Genomic DNA, 14,680 nt, shown 5'->3' on the forward strand with positions numbered 1-14,680 from the left:
CTTTTAAGACCGGAGTTCACCATCCCTGCTCTAACTTGTTTTTGTGGGAAGCTCTACTCCAGTGGTTCTTAATCTCCAGTGAGGTTTTCAGGATATCCACAATATCCTGTAACATGCAAGAGGCTGAGCACATGCAAATCTAACTCATGCATATTCATTGTGGATATCCTGGACACCCAAGTGGCTATGACCAGGTTGAAAACTACCTCTCTAACACATTGGTTCACAAATGTTTTGTATTTATTTTACAACCCGCTGAAAAACCAGGATTAAAATGGGGAACCTCTCAGAAAATGAAATCACGCCACATCTACTATTGTAACCTTTTTGTAGCTTTACTTGTTTAGATTCATTAAACTGAAGTGCTTACAATTTTAAGGTCAAACAACTATCAGAGCTGGCAATATTTAGGAAAAAAAACCCCACAAAAAGTAAATCACAACAACAACTTGTATTCTGACTCCTGCTTCTTTGCAATTGTTCATTCTCCTTAAGGAGGTCTCATAGCCTGACTAGTGACCACTCACCCATATGCTAAGGTGCCCCTCCTCCCTCAGACTCACCAACTCGCCTCCTGACCAGTGTATTTTCAACGCCTCCATCCAGTATATTGGTCAGGCTCTCCACGTCAAAAGAAGGCGATTTCCTTTCACTCGCAAGGTCGGGATTGATGTCTCTGATGATGGAGCTTCTGAAGTCTCGATGTACATTCCACCAAGCCATTCCTAAAGGTGTGCAATCAGGAGCAACACGGCTGAGTCTGGAAAGCTGTCAAACTAGCTCTGATGAACAGAACAAAGACCCGCCTACACTAGCGTTTAGAGATTTCAGGATTATCTCCCAGAAGTGTTGAATTACAATTAACAACATATTTTTCTACAGATTTCCACTAGTGAATGAAATTTATCTGTTACCAAAGGTTGCTGCCTTAGAACCTGAGTTTCTCTGTCTTGAAAGAATCCCATTGTTTTATATTATCTCAACTGTAAATGATTGATTTTTCTTTCTTTTTTGATTTTAGCAACATCTACTACAGCACAAGAAACAAGTATTCAAGGGGAAGTTTTTGATGGTGAATAACCCATAAATATCACAGTAGCTCTAGTATTCAAATGTCACAAAAGATAAAGGGAATAAGAGCGACAAGACAAATTTAGCAGCACAATAATGGGAGATTTCAGTTAACTCAATACTGATTGGGTAAATGTAACAACAGGACATGCTGGGGAGGTAGTTTCTAGATGAAATAAATGATTGCTCTATGGAGCAGCTGGTCCAGGAATCGATGAGAGGGGAAGCTATCTTAGACCTAATTCTTATTTGATGTGAGGTAACAGTGGTGGGTCGGCTTGGCAAGTGATCATAGTGTGATCAGATTTTGACTTAATGACTGGAGAGCATTAAACATTCAAAAGGGAGATTTTAATATAATGAAGAAAACAGAAAAAACTGAAAGGTACAGCTACAGAGGTTAAGTGCTCATATAAGGAATGTTCATTGTTTAAAAAATACCAACTTGGAAGCCCAGTCCAGATGTATTTATGCATTAAAATGTGGAAGAAAGGCCAAACGACTGATGGCATGATTAAAAGGTGAGGTGAAAAGAAAAAACTCAAACTTAAAAAGTCTGGTTTTGTTTCTCACTAAATTTGTTGCTTCAGTGTTTACTGAAGGGGATGTTGGGGAGATTCCAACTGTATTCAATGGTGATAATTCAGAACTGCTGAAACAAATTACAGTGAAGATGTAAAAGGGCAGATTAACAAACTAAACAGTAGCAAATTGCCTGGACCAGATGGTTTACACCAAAGAACTTAAAAATATTGCATATTTTTCGTTGGGATTGTTTGCCATGCTTGAAGACTGGAAGGTGGCTAATATAATCCCGATCTTTAAAAAGGGCTCCAGGGGTGACCTATGAAACCAAAGGCAGGCGAGTCTGACTTCAATGCTGGGAAAAATCTTGGAAACTATTCACAAGAACAAAATCACAGAACATATAGAAAGACATGGTGTAAAATCCATGCTGGATATAGCCAGAATGGATTTACATAAGGGAAATCTTACCTTCCCATCCGGTATGCCATTCCAACATTCATTCCTGCTCCTGTGGGAGGTTAAAGGACTTGGGCAGCCTGACAGGTTGAGCAGCCCAGGTGGGCTAGGCCCCGCTGTTCGGCTTTCTTTCTGTGCACCATGTGGTAGGCCAAGATGGCGTTTTGGCACGATTTTTTCTGTGTTAGGCTGCCCTCTTCAGGACTGTCGGTGCATGCAAGTGCGTCTGGCTGTGTGTCAGTTGTGTGCCCAATTTCCTTTGGGCGCGCTGCCTGTGTGCACAATCTGGGATACATTGGTTGTGCGCTTAAGTATGGCGCAGTGAAAGTGCGCCTAGTTTTGCGATGTCTAAATTTTGTGCACTTATATTTTGCAAGATGAATTCAGCTGGACGCACACCTTCAGTCACGTGTTAAGCGTACTGATGGACTAATGATGCCTGTGGCTAAGAAACCTAAGTGCCTTTCTCTCAGTGCTGCCTGTCAAATTCGGGCATCTCAGCCTGGAGTGCCCTCTAACTTGTGCCAGCTCTGCTTACAGACTCAGGAAGAATTATCTTCCTCTGATTTTACTAGGCCTGGTTCTTCCCTGCCTGATGATGGCCTGGGTAAGGACATGTCAGGAGGGACAACTGACCTTGGAGCTCCCTTAACAGGTTCATCAGCAAGGGACAGTAGCTCAGTGGGAGCAGCACAGGTGCCTTCTGGTCTTGGCATGGATCCTTCTGCCTTTTCTTGGGTAGAATTTTTTCAAGATTGCAATCCTTTCTTCAGGCTCTGTCCAATCTTGTCGGGTCAGAATCGCAGGTGGTAGCCTCTCACTTGTCTGGAATTGCCTTTAAGCGCCGAAGTACACCTAAATTGGCAGCAGGTCCTCCTGAAAGGAATCTGGATGGCACTGATGATGAGACCGATCCTGACTCTCTGGAAGATGGGGAAATTCTTCCAGGATTGGAACCATATAGGACTAAGTTGTGGTTCTTTCATAGAGATGAGCTACCAGCTCTGATTTCCCAGACACTGAAGATGCTGGGAATACCTGGGGCAGTTTCCATGTCTGAGCCAAAGAAAAATCCAATTTTGGTTTCTTTGCATAAAGCTTGGTTTTTTTCCCTATTATGAAGGCCATTCAAGAACTGCGTATTCCAGCGACTGCGAGGGGCTGTAGGGAGCTCTTGTTTGGTTGACTACCCAACCTAGGCTTTCCAGTAGAGTTATGACTCTGCTGGTTGCTTGGTGGCTTTCCTCCGGTGATTTTGCTCTGATCAGCCAATCATCCAGGTAGGGATGTACGAGGATTCCTTCCTTCCTGAGTGTTGCCACCACCACCACTACCTTGGTGAACGTCCGGGGTGCAGTGGCTAACCCGAAGGGTAGTGCCCGGAACTGGTAGTGACGATTCAGGACCTTGAAGCGTAGGTAGCGCTGGTGTTCCTGATGCACTTCCTGCAGGGGTATATGTACTAGGGGCTGACGTCAGATTGAAATCTGATCCGTCTCCAACTGCTAACAGGAGTACACTATACCCATTGGTCCTGAGTCCATCTGCTACAAGCTAGGAAATATAATTATTATTCATGTAGCTTATACAAGCCTTACAAGGGTATTTCAGGGTAAAACGGGCTCCCAATTTAATTACATCTCCTCTCATAGACAAAAATTCTTTACGACATTGTGAGTAATTTTTACTACGTCTGGGTAAATCCTTAAAGGAAACCCCTAGTATCTTGCTTGCCTGTTTCTAAAAAATAACCGAAATATATGATTCTTATCTAATAGAAAGGCAAAGATAATCAGCAATGACATTCTTTGGACAATTTCTTTATCAACAGATCGTTCTAGTATATCTGTTAGATTTAAGGAAATATTTTGCTTTTCCCTCTGATTAGCCTGATGTAAATAATGAGCTTTTATCACAACCGGTAGTGCCGCTTCAGGGATTTTTAAGACTTGTTGCATATATGTCCTAAATAAATTTAAAGGGGAAACTGTTTTTATAACAGGGAAATTAAGTACCCTTAAATTATGGGCTCTTAATGAATTTTCAACAGATTCAAGCCTTTTAGAGACAATAATCTCAGACTCAATCAGTTTTACTTGTTTTTTCTCGAGCAAAGACATTCTTTTATCCAATTCGTCTGTTTTAACATTGAAACCCGTAAATTGATTATTAGACATAGTTTGGTTTTTGGTTTCGAGTGTAACTTGTGACAGCATCACAATGGATGATTTTAATGATAGGTTACAAATTTTAACTAATAGATCAGAAATTTAATTTTTTATTTCCTTCAATACCCTAGGATGCACACCATCCGGTCCAGGTGATTTGCTACTCTTTAGTTTGTCAATCTGGCCTACTACATCTTCCAGGTTCAAATCATATATTGTAACTCTTTCCGTCACTCTATCAAAGAACTTTATTCATAAATCTATCAAAATATGCCAAAAAAGATGAATACATTTCACAAATTTATTTATTTATTTAAGTTTTTTATATACCAGCATTCATGACAGCAATCAAATCATGCTGGTTCACAATGAAACGGGGGTGCATAATAACCTTCAAACTGGAGCTATGGTGCGGAAGAATACAATTACATATAACAAGGGTGGAAAGAACTGGGCGAAGAGAGAAAAATAAAGGACAGGCTAACAATGACTAACGATAATTACAAAGAAGTAACTTTGAAGTGGCTGATATTTATGTGATGATGGCGAGATGTTAATTTAATTGGGGTCCGGAAATGCTTGTTTGAACAGCCAAGTCTTGAGTCTTTTCTTGAAAATTGATAGGCAGGGTTCCAGTCTGAGGTCGGGGGGATGGAGTTCCATAGAGGAGGACCGGCGGTGGAGAAGGCCCAATCTCTTAGGGTGATGTGTCTGGTAGTATTGGAGGGAGGTAGCTGTAATGATCCTCTGTATGCGCCTCTTATCGGTCTTGAAGAAGTATATAATTTGAGAGGGTTATGAAGGTCAATTGGAGCCAGATGATGGATGGTTTTGTATATGATGAAAATGGATTTGTAGATTATTCTGAAGTGGATTGGCAGCCAATGGAGGTTTTTTAGGATTGGGGTAATGTGGTCTCTTCTCCTGCTGTTTGTCAGTATTCGAGCAGCTGTATTTTGTACCATTTGAAGCGGTTTGGTGAAGGAGGAGGGGAGACCTAATAAGATGGAGTTACAATAGTCTAACTTTGAGAAGATGATTGCTTGTAGAATCGTTCCGAAGTCTTGAGTGTGGAAAAGAGGTCTAGTTCTTTTCAGCACTTGGAGTTTGTAGAAGCAGTCTTTGGTGGTTCTGTTGATAGTATCTTTCAAGTTCAGGCGATTGTCGATTATAGCTCCTAGGTCTCTCACATGTGTGGTTGTTGGGGTGGCTGGATGCGTAGAGGTGATGGTACCATTCTCTGGAGAGATGAGCAGAAGTTCGGTTTTGGAGGAATTTAATACTAGATTCAGGCTGGTGAGAAGGCGTTTGATGTTTTGGAGGCAGTGTTCCCAGTGATCAAGTGTTTTCGCATAGGTATCTTTGATGGGGATCAAGATCTGGATATCATCCGCGTAGAGGAAATGTTTGAGATTGAGTTCAGTGAGAAGCTGGCATAGCGGTAAAAGGTAGATATTAAAGAGCGTAGGAGACAGGGAGGAACCCTGAGGGACTCCTACTGAGGAGGCGTAATGTGAAGATTCTTTGCTCTGGATTTTGACCTTATACTCTCTATTGCTGAGAAAGGTTTTGAACCAAGTGAATGCGGTGCCTGAGATACCTATGGAAGCCAGTTGGTTTAAGAGGATGGCATGGTTGACAGTGTCGAAGGCTGATGACAGGTCCAGTAGGATTAGTAGGATTATAACTATCAAATAACTATCAAAATATTTAGAATCAAATATAGACAACTCTGAATGGCTGCCAAGCAATATTTAGCTTGGTAAATTCACTGGCTTTTCTAAACTTGAAAAATTTACTGACTCAACATGACCCATGTTTCGGCATAAAAACATGCCTTCTTCAGGAGTTCCTTAAAGAGTTATCATGGCGTTGGCCATTTTGAGTGAAGCATCCCTTGGAATAATGATAATAAATTAGCAGAAATCTTTTGGATGGTGGCATTAGTCAAAGAAATTAGAATCAGGATGGTGAGCACTGTGTGCAAACAGACCCTGCCCACCCCTTCCTCAGGTATGGACTTCCTGTTACCAAGGAGACCTCACACAAGGTATGGGGCCATTGCAGCCCACTCCCTGCGCTAACTGTCCCTGATCCAGCCTCCTGCAGAACTCTGCCAGGCCCCAGACCAATGAAATGAGAAGAAGAGAGTAAAGGAGAAGGGAGGAAGAAGATCCAAGAAAAGACCAGGTATTTAGTGCCGTCAAACATCTGGTGCTCTAGGCAATTGCCTAGGACTAAATTTGGGTGTGAGAGGGAACATAAGATAAGCCATACTGGGTTAGACCAAGGGTCCATCAAGCCCAGTATCCTGTTTCAAACATTGACCAATCCAAGTCACAAGCACCCAAACATTAAATTAATAATAATATTAATGTCAGCAGCAAGCAGTGGCTATTCCTTATTGATTAATAGCAGTTATGGACTTCTTCAGGAACTTATCCAAACCTTTTTTAAACCCAGTTACACTAACTGCCTTAACCACATCTTCTAGCTATGAATTCCAGAAATTGTGCATTGAGTGAAAAAGAATTTTCTCTGATTTGCTTTAAATGTGCTATCCAAAAGAGTAAACCACCGATTCACATTTACCCATTCAAGTCCTTTCATGATTTTGTAGATCTCTATCATATTATCCCTCAGCCGTCTTTTCTCCAAGCTGAACAGCAATAACCTCTTCAGCCTTTCCTCACAGAGAAGCCGTTCAATGCCCTTTATCATTTTGATCACTCTTCTCTGTATTTTCTCCAATGCTATATCTTTTTTGAGATGTGGCGACCAGAATTGCACACAGTATTCAAGGTGTGGTCTCACCATGGAGTGATACAGAGGCATTATGAGATCCTCCGTTTTATTTGCCATTCCCTTCCTAATAATTCCTAACATATTTTTTTTTGACTATCACAGCACACTGAGCCAACAATTTAAATGTAATATGAACAATGATGCCCAGATCTTTTTCCTGAGTAGTAACTCCTAATATGGAGCCTAACATTGCTTAACTAAGGGTTATTTTTCCCTATATGCATCAGCTTGCACTTGTCCATTAATTAATTTATTTAACTATTTTCTATACCAACATTCATGATACAGATCATATCATACATTATGGAACTCGATGCCCCCAGACCTACGCCTAGAACACTGTTCAAACACCTTTAAAAAAAAGTTAAAAACCTGGTTGTTCAAAAAAGCATTCACTTAACCCCTACCTAGTCTCTGTCCTCCCCCCCAGGTACCTCTAACACTTTTCCACGTACCCCTTCCACCTAACCTCCTATAACCATCCCGGTAACCCACAACTATTACCCATTGCTAATACAATTTGCTGCAGATTCTATTCCTTTGACTGTCATACAGTTATGTAAATATAATATGTAATATAGTTGATATCTCTCTCTCTCTATAAATTTGTTTAAGTTTGCTGTATCCTCCTGCGATTACACTCACTTGGTCCCTTAGACCGTTCCACATTCTCTCCCCGTTCCTTATGAATCCCTGTTAATTGTAACTTTATCCTTCCTTCTTCCAACTACCTTTTTGCTCCCCAGTTATATGTGAACCGATGTGATATTCATTTGAATGTCGGTATATAAAAGAAATAAATAAATAAATAAATAATAAATTTAAGATCTTTTAATATACCGATACTCAAGACAAATGTCTTATCGTACCAGTTTACAATGAAACAAGGGGATAACCAGAGCTATAAGAGTAAAGTTACATAAAACAAGGAGATAAATACAGGACAACTGAAAAAAGAAAAGTTATCTTAACAGATAGCTTAACATAGTACTGCTATAGCATAAACAATAAGTAATTTGTAGTTGTAACTTGGTAAACAATAGGCAATTTAAAATTGACACTCGGCGGGAGACTTAATAGGGATTCCAAAAAATAAACAAATTAATATTTCTTCATGGGTGATTAAATCTATGTCAGTCGACGCATGAACGGAAATAGAATTGCAACTTGGGGGGGTGGACGGGAGGACAGGAGGCCAGGGGGGACGGGGGGGGGGGGTGAAGGGGGGAGGACTGGGGAACTAACGGTGGTGGCTTGCATTATTACTTGTTAAGGAACAACAGAGCGGCCAGATTTTAGGGAAGTTCTTAAAGGAACAGAATAATTCTGACTGGAAATTATGTAAAAGGATTTATGAACAATCCCTTATTAGTGGGGATATCGGTTCACATGGAATAGTGGAGTTATAACATTAATATTGAAGCAGAAGCAAAGTTACAATAAAACAAGGTCGTGTGAACTTGGAAACTGAAATAGCCAGAGGCAGAGGTTTAACGTAATAAGCTTAACAAGGATATACTGGTTGTGCCTTGGGTCAGATATAGAGTACTCTGTATATGAAGCACTTATATACAACCAGGATACTAGCAACCAAAGTGGAGCAGGGTCAATACTGGGGGGTTAGCAGGAGGGTTGGGAGGAGACTTTCTAGGATCAAGGAGTTGGAGGGGGGGGGAGAAGGTAGGGAGAGGTGGGAAAGGGGTTAAAGGAAGGCTTGTTGGCACAGCCAGGTCTTGAGTTTTTTTCTAAAGGTCAACAGGCAGGGTTCCTGTCTGAGGTCTGGCATTCCAGATAGCTGGCCCCGCTGTCGAGAAGGCCCGATCTCTGGTGGTTGTACGAAGGGTGGATTTGGTGGTGGGGGCATGCAGGGTTCCTTTATAAGCTTCTCTTATAGGTCTTATAGAAGTGTGCAGTCTTATTGGGATATGAAGGTCGAGTGAGTGCTGATTGTGTATGGTCTTGTGAATAATGGTGAGGGACTTATGTAAGATTCTGAAGCCTATGGGGAGCCTGTGTAGATTCCTGAGGATGGGTGTGATGTGATCTCCTCGGTTGGTGTTTGTCAGGATTCTGGCGGCCGTGTTCTGAAGCATTTGAAGGGGTTTGGTGGTAGAAGCGGGGAGACCCAATAGAAGGGCGTTGCAATAGTCTATCTTGGAAAATAGAGTGGCCTGGAGGACCGTCCTGAAGTCATGGAAATGAAGGAGTGGTTTAAGTCTTTTTAGAACTTGTAATTTTAGAAACAGTCCTTGGTTGTGTGGTTAATGAATTTCTTTAAGTTCAGACGGTTGTCAAGTATCACTCCGAGGTCTCTTACTTGGGTGACCATGGTGGTGGGAGGGGTCGGCAGTGAAAAATCGTTGTGATCAGGGGAGATGAGGAGTTCAGTCTTGGCTGAGTTGAGGACTAGATTTAGACTGGTGAGGAGGAGGTTAATAGAGTGGAAGCAGCTTTCCCAGAACTTGAGTGTTTTGGGTAGGGGATTCTGTTATGGGGATCAAAATCTGCACATCATCGGCGTATAGGAAATGCTTTAATTTTAGGTTTGATAGCAGCTGGCAGAGGGGTAGAAGGTAGATATTAAAGAGGGTGGGAAAAAGTGAAGAGCCTTGAGGTACTCCTAGGGATGGTATGATGCTAGAGGATTCTTTGTTGTTTATTCTAATTGTATAGTGTCTATTACTGACGAATGAATCAAACCATCTGAAGACCATTCCTGAAATTTATTTATTTATTTATTTATAACTTTTTTTTTATACCGAAGTTCAGGTAACAGAATTACTTATCACTCCGGTTTACATTATAACAAGTAGAAAACAATGACAACATATGTCTTACAATGAACAAGGGAGTGAACAACTTGGATAATATAACATAACATAACTAGGAACAGTAGCAGTGTGCACTATTAGAGCGAGACTAGCGCATGGGAAGGGAGGTTTGCTAATGGGGGGGAGGGGGAAGGAAGGTTGTTCGTGGAGGGGGGAGGAGGGAGAAATTTCTTATTGATGAGTAAAAACATGAGCATAGGTTCTGGACGTCAACAGTATGAAAACAGTCTATGGGAGCTGTGGAAGACTAAGTAAGTTAAGGGAATGCTTGACCGAATAGCCATGTCTTGAGTCTTTTTTTGAACGTGTTGGGGCAATGTATCAGCCTTAGCTCCGGAGGAAGCAGATTCCACTGTTTGGGGCCTGCTGTGGATAGAGCTCTTTTACTTAAAGATGTTTTCATGGGAGGTGCATGTAGAGTTCCTCTTTGTGCTAATCTTAGCGGTCGGGAAGACGTGTGAAGCTGAAGAGGGATTCTGAGGTCCAGTGGAGTGTTGTTGAATATGGCTTTGTGGGTGATTGATAGAAGTTTAAACAGGATTCGAGATTTGACTGGGAGCCAGTGGAGCTTCTTTAGAATTGGTGTTATATGATCTCTTTTGTTGGATTTAGTGAGACACCTTGCTGTAGCGTTCTGTAACAGTTGAAGAGGCTTTAGGGTGTAGACTGGGAGACCGTGAAGCAGTGAATTACAGTGAAATACCAAAATCTGATAGGCGATTTAATAGGATAGAGTGATTCACTGTATCAAACATGGCAGAGATGTCGAGAAGTACTAGTAGGATAGAGTGTCCTTTGTCTAGGCCCATAATGAGGTACTCTGTGAGTGAGATAAGGAGGGATTCCGTGTTTAATGATTTACGGAAACCGTATTGAGTTGGATAGAGAATTTTGTGATTGTGTAGGTAGTCAGAGAGTTGAGTATTGACCAGTTTGTCCATGAGTTTGGCAATAAATGGCAGACTGGAAATAGGACGGAAGTTATTGGGATCTCTAGGGTCTAGGTTTGGTTTCTTCAGTAGAGGTTTAAGGGTTTTAGTGCATCTGTGACGATTCCTTGCGATAAGGAGCAGTTTATAATTTCTGCCAAAGGCTTGGAGATAGTGTCCGGAATAATTATGAGTAATTTTGTCCATATTACATTTCATCTGCCATATGGATGCCCAATCTTCCAGTCTTGCAAGATCTTCTTGCAAATTATCACAATTTGCTTGTAAGTTAACTACTCTGAAAAATTTTGTGTTATCTGGAAATCTGATCACCTCACTTGTCCTACCACTTTCCAGATCATTTATAAATATATTAAAAAGCAATGCCCAAGTACAGGTCCCTGAGGCACTCCACTGTTTACCTTTTTCCACTATGAAAAAAGACCATTTAATCCTACTCTTTGTTTCCTGTCTTTTAACCAGTTTGCAATCCACAAAAGGACATCGCCTTCTATCTCATGACTTTTTAGTTTTCTTAGAAGCCTCTCATGAGGGACTTTGTCATACACTTTCTGAAAATCCAAATACACTACATGTACCGGTTTGCCTTTATCCATATGTTTATTCACTCTTTCAAAAAAATGTAGCAAATTTGTGAGGCAAGACTTTCCTTGTGTAAATCCATGCTGGCTATGTTCCATTATTTCATGTCTAATTATATGATCTGTGATTTTATTCTTTAAAATAGTTTCCACAATTTTTCCTGGCACTTAAGTCAGGCTCACCAGTCTATAGGTTCCTGGATCACCTCTGGAGCACTTTTTATATATCAGGGTTACGTTTGCCACTTTCCAGTCTTCAGGTACAATGGATTATAGGTTACAAATTACTTGTAATAGGTCTAAAATGTCATTTTTTAGTTCTTTCAGAACCCTGGGCTGTATACCATCTGGTCCAAGTGATTTGCTACTCTTCAATTTGTCAATCTAGCCTACTACATCTTCAAGTAGTAAAGGCTTCACCTGCTATTTCGGTGACGCTCTCTAAGTTTCATGTAAATCGATATGATGTGCAAACAGATATCGGTATATAAAAAATGCTAAATAAAGTACTAGTCCTGGGGGAATTGTGCGCTACTGCGGAGTGCAGAATTTGCACAGAATTCCTCCCCTGCGCAGAATTGCCAAATTCTGCACAGAAAATAGCACAGGAGACCCCGGCATGCCATGAACGGAGCGCGTCCTGCGTGTGCCGAGGGACGCACTCCGTTCGCAGCAAAGATGAAGGCCTGGTGTGCTGTTCGCGGCAAAAAGAGAAGGCCCCCGTGTGCTGCGAACGGCATGCCCAGGCCTTCATCTTCGCCGTGAATGGAGCACGTCCTGCAGCTCACGGGGCCTTCCCTTTTTGCCGCGAACGGCACACCAGGCCTTCATCTTCGCCGCGAGCAGAGTACATCCCACGGCACACGTGCTCCATTCGCAGCAGGCCGGTGAGAGAGAATGTGTCTCTGAGAGAGGGGAGGGTGAGAGAGAGAAGGATGGTGTGAGAGAGAGCATGGGAGGTAAGTGGGGGGAATGCCGGTGAGAGAGAATTTGTGTGCGAGAGAGGGGAAGGGGTGTGGGGGAGGGGAGGGTGAGAGAGAGCATGGTTGGTAAAAGGGGGGTGGGGGGAATGCTTGAATGTGGGTTTCAGAGAGGGAGCCTATATGAGGGGAGGGGTGTGGGGCAGGAGAGGGTGTGAGAGAGAGAGCATGGGAGGTAAGAGAGGGGGGTGGGGGATGCTTGAGTATGGGTTTCAGAGGGAGCCTATATGAGGGGAGGGGTGTGGGGGAAAGGAGGGTGAGAGAGAGAGCAGGAGGGTGTGAGAAAGAGCATGGGAGGTAAGAGAGGGGGGGGTCGGGGGGATGCTTGAGTGTGGGTTTCAGAGAGAGGGGGCCTATATGAGGAGATTGTGAAGGTGTGTATGTGTGAGAGATTGGGAGCTCGTGTGTATGAAAAAGGGATTGTGTGTATGTGAGGGTGCTGGTCTGTGTGAAGGGATTGTGTATGTGTGAGACAGAGCCTGTGTGAAGGGATGCATGAGAGAGACATAGGTAGCCTGTGTGAGGATGTATGTGTGAAAGAGAAAGGGTGGGTGTGTATGCAAGAGAAAGGGCCCTTTGTGAGGGGATGTGTGTGTGTGTGCGAGAGAGTGAGGGAGCCTGTATGAGGGTGTGTGTATGTGTATTAAAGAGAGGGAGCATGTGTGTGAGAGAGGGAGGGACAGAGGGAGCCTGTGTGAGGGGCAGTACTGAGTACGGGGTCAAACTCTGGGACTGGCAATAGAGTGGAAGGGGTTGAGCCTAGAGGTGGAGGGGAGAGATACTGACAGCTGGAGGAGTTGGGGCCAGGGGAGTAGGGAGAGCGAGTAGATTTACAGTGAATTTCTAGGGAAATTCTGCTCAAAATATTTAAAATTCTTCATCTTTAAGTAATAACTTTTTTCTGTATTAATTTAAAATGTAATTACTTAAAGACTGTCATGTAAATTGTGTTATTTTGACCAATATAAAGTTTGCAGAATTTTCAGTTTTTGTGCGAATTCCCCCAGGAGTAAAGTACACCGTGATTTCGGTCAATTAATCTGAAAACTGTCTCTGGAAAGGGTATCTCCCTGATATCCTCAACACCGAAGCAAAAAATTAATTTTGTCTTTCCGCAATGGCCTTATCTTCCCATGCTGGCTATATTCCATTAAATCATGTCTATCTATATGATCTGTGATTTTATTTTTTAGAGTAATTTCCACGATTTTTCCGGCACTAAAGTGAGGCGCACCCTGCTAAAGATTCAGATTGCTAGGGATTAGCGGGGGGGGGGAGGGGGTCCTTCTCTTCCCCCTCAGACAGACTGGTGTGCATTAGAAGCGAGTGACGCAAACTTTCTCGCCCCCCCTTCCTCCCTCCACGTCTTTTCCTACATTTCTGTGGCTGCCGGGCAATTCATAAAGAACCCCAGAAAATTCCCACCTATGCAAACTGAATTGTGGGAGGGGGTAGAGGAGATCTAACAAAAAGACATGAATTTAACCTCAGACCTTTTGTGGATTTCACCTTGTACGAAAATCGTATTTAGCCGGTGGGAACTCTTTTTACATCTGGAAAACAAATTAAAAAAAATAATATTGGGTGCAAGAAGTTTTCTTACACCGCCATTCACAAAACACATTTTGGATGAAATAGCCGGAGGTGCTTCAACCAGTTGAATGGAAGAGCTGGGAGAGAGCACAGACCTAAAAATGTGCTTACCAGCGATCTGGGTTTTTCGGAGCAGACAAAATGTTGATGTCTGGTTCAAAACTCAAAAGCCCAGCCTGCCACTGGTGAAGAGCAGCACGCTTTCGGTAGCTAATAACCAATTTCGCGGCCAGCGAAGCAGAAACTGATCAAAACATTTTGCAGCACAGAGCAGCGACTAATTCACCTAGGCAGGACTGGGCAGATTGTTCCAATTCGTCGGAAGCAGGGGAAGTTGATTTCTTTGCAGACATGCCCTTCTTTTATTGTACACTGAATAAGAACAGGGAGATAATCTATATGTGCTCTTATCCTCCTCCCCATTTTAGAAAAAAAGCCCACACGTTTTACTTTCGTATAGTGTATATGAGTTTGATTCACATTTTCAATACCCCGCTAGTAGAATGGAACAATCCAAGACGTTCTGGAAGCTTGCTAACTTTAACCCTTTGTTGCATAGACGGAAAGGTCCGTCGTTGTTTCTCTGCTTTTAAGTAATGTGATCGCCCCACAGCTTCATTTAACCCCTAAAAAATGAAGGGACAATTCAGCAATATACCTGACCATTATTTACAGCCGCAAGCAGTAATGAGGGAAAGTCCAAAGCTACATCCCATA

At 42.4% G+C, this 14,680-nt stretch overlaps 1 protein-coding gene across 3 annotated transcripts in view; it reads right to left on the reverse strand.

The window, feature by feature from the left end:
- The window catches only part of ACOX2 (acyl-CoA oxidase 2), a 120,583-nt gene extending 106,335 nt beyond the window's left edge, over positions 1-14,248 (reverse strand). Inside the window, exons 1-3 of one of the 3 annotated variants that reach the window (XM_029600979.1) lie at positions 14,075-14,248; positions 13,864-13,923; positions 564-725 (exon numbers count right to left, since the gene is read on the reverse strand). In XM_029600979.1, the coding sequence (XP_029456839.1) occupies positions 564-723 (160 nt within the window). In that variant the 5' untranslated portion in view covers positions 724-725; positions 13,864-13,923; positions 14,075-14,248. The remainder of the gene's footprint in view (positions 1-563; positions 726-13,863; positions 13,924-14,074) is intronic. The other 2 variants (XM_029600980.1, XM_029600981.1) reach the window with 2 other exon arrangements.
- Between the last annotated feature and the right edge of the window lie 432 nt (positions 14,249-14,680).

Source organism: Rhinatrema bivittatum, chromosome 4 (assembly GCF_901001135.1).
Source record: "Rhinatrema bivittatum chromosome 4, aRhiBiv1.1, whole genome shotgun sequence".
Taxonomy (NCBI): Eukaryota; Metazoa; Chordata; class Amphibia; order Gymnophiona; family Rhinatrematidae; genus Rhinatrema; species Rhinatrema bivittatum.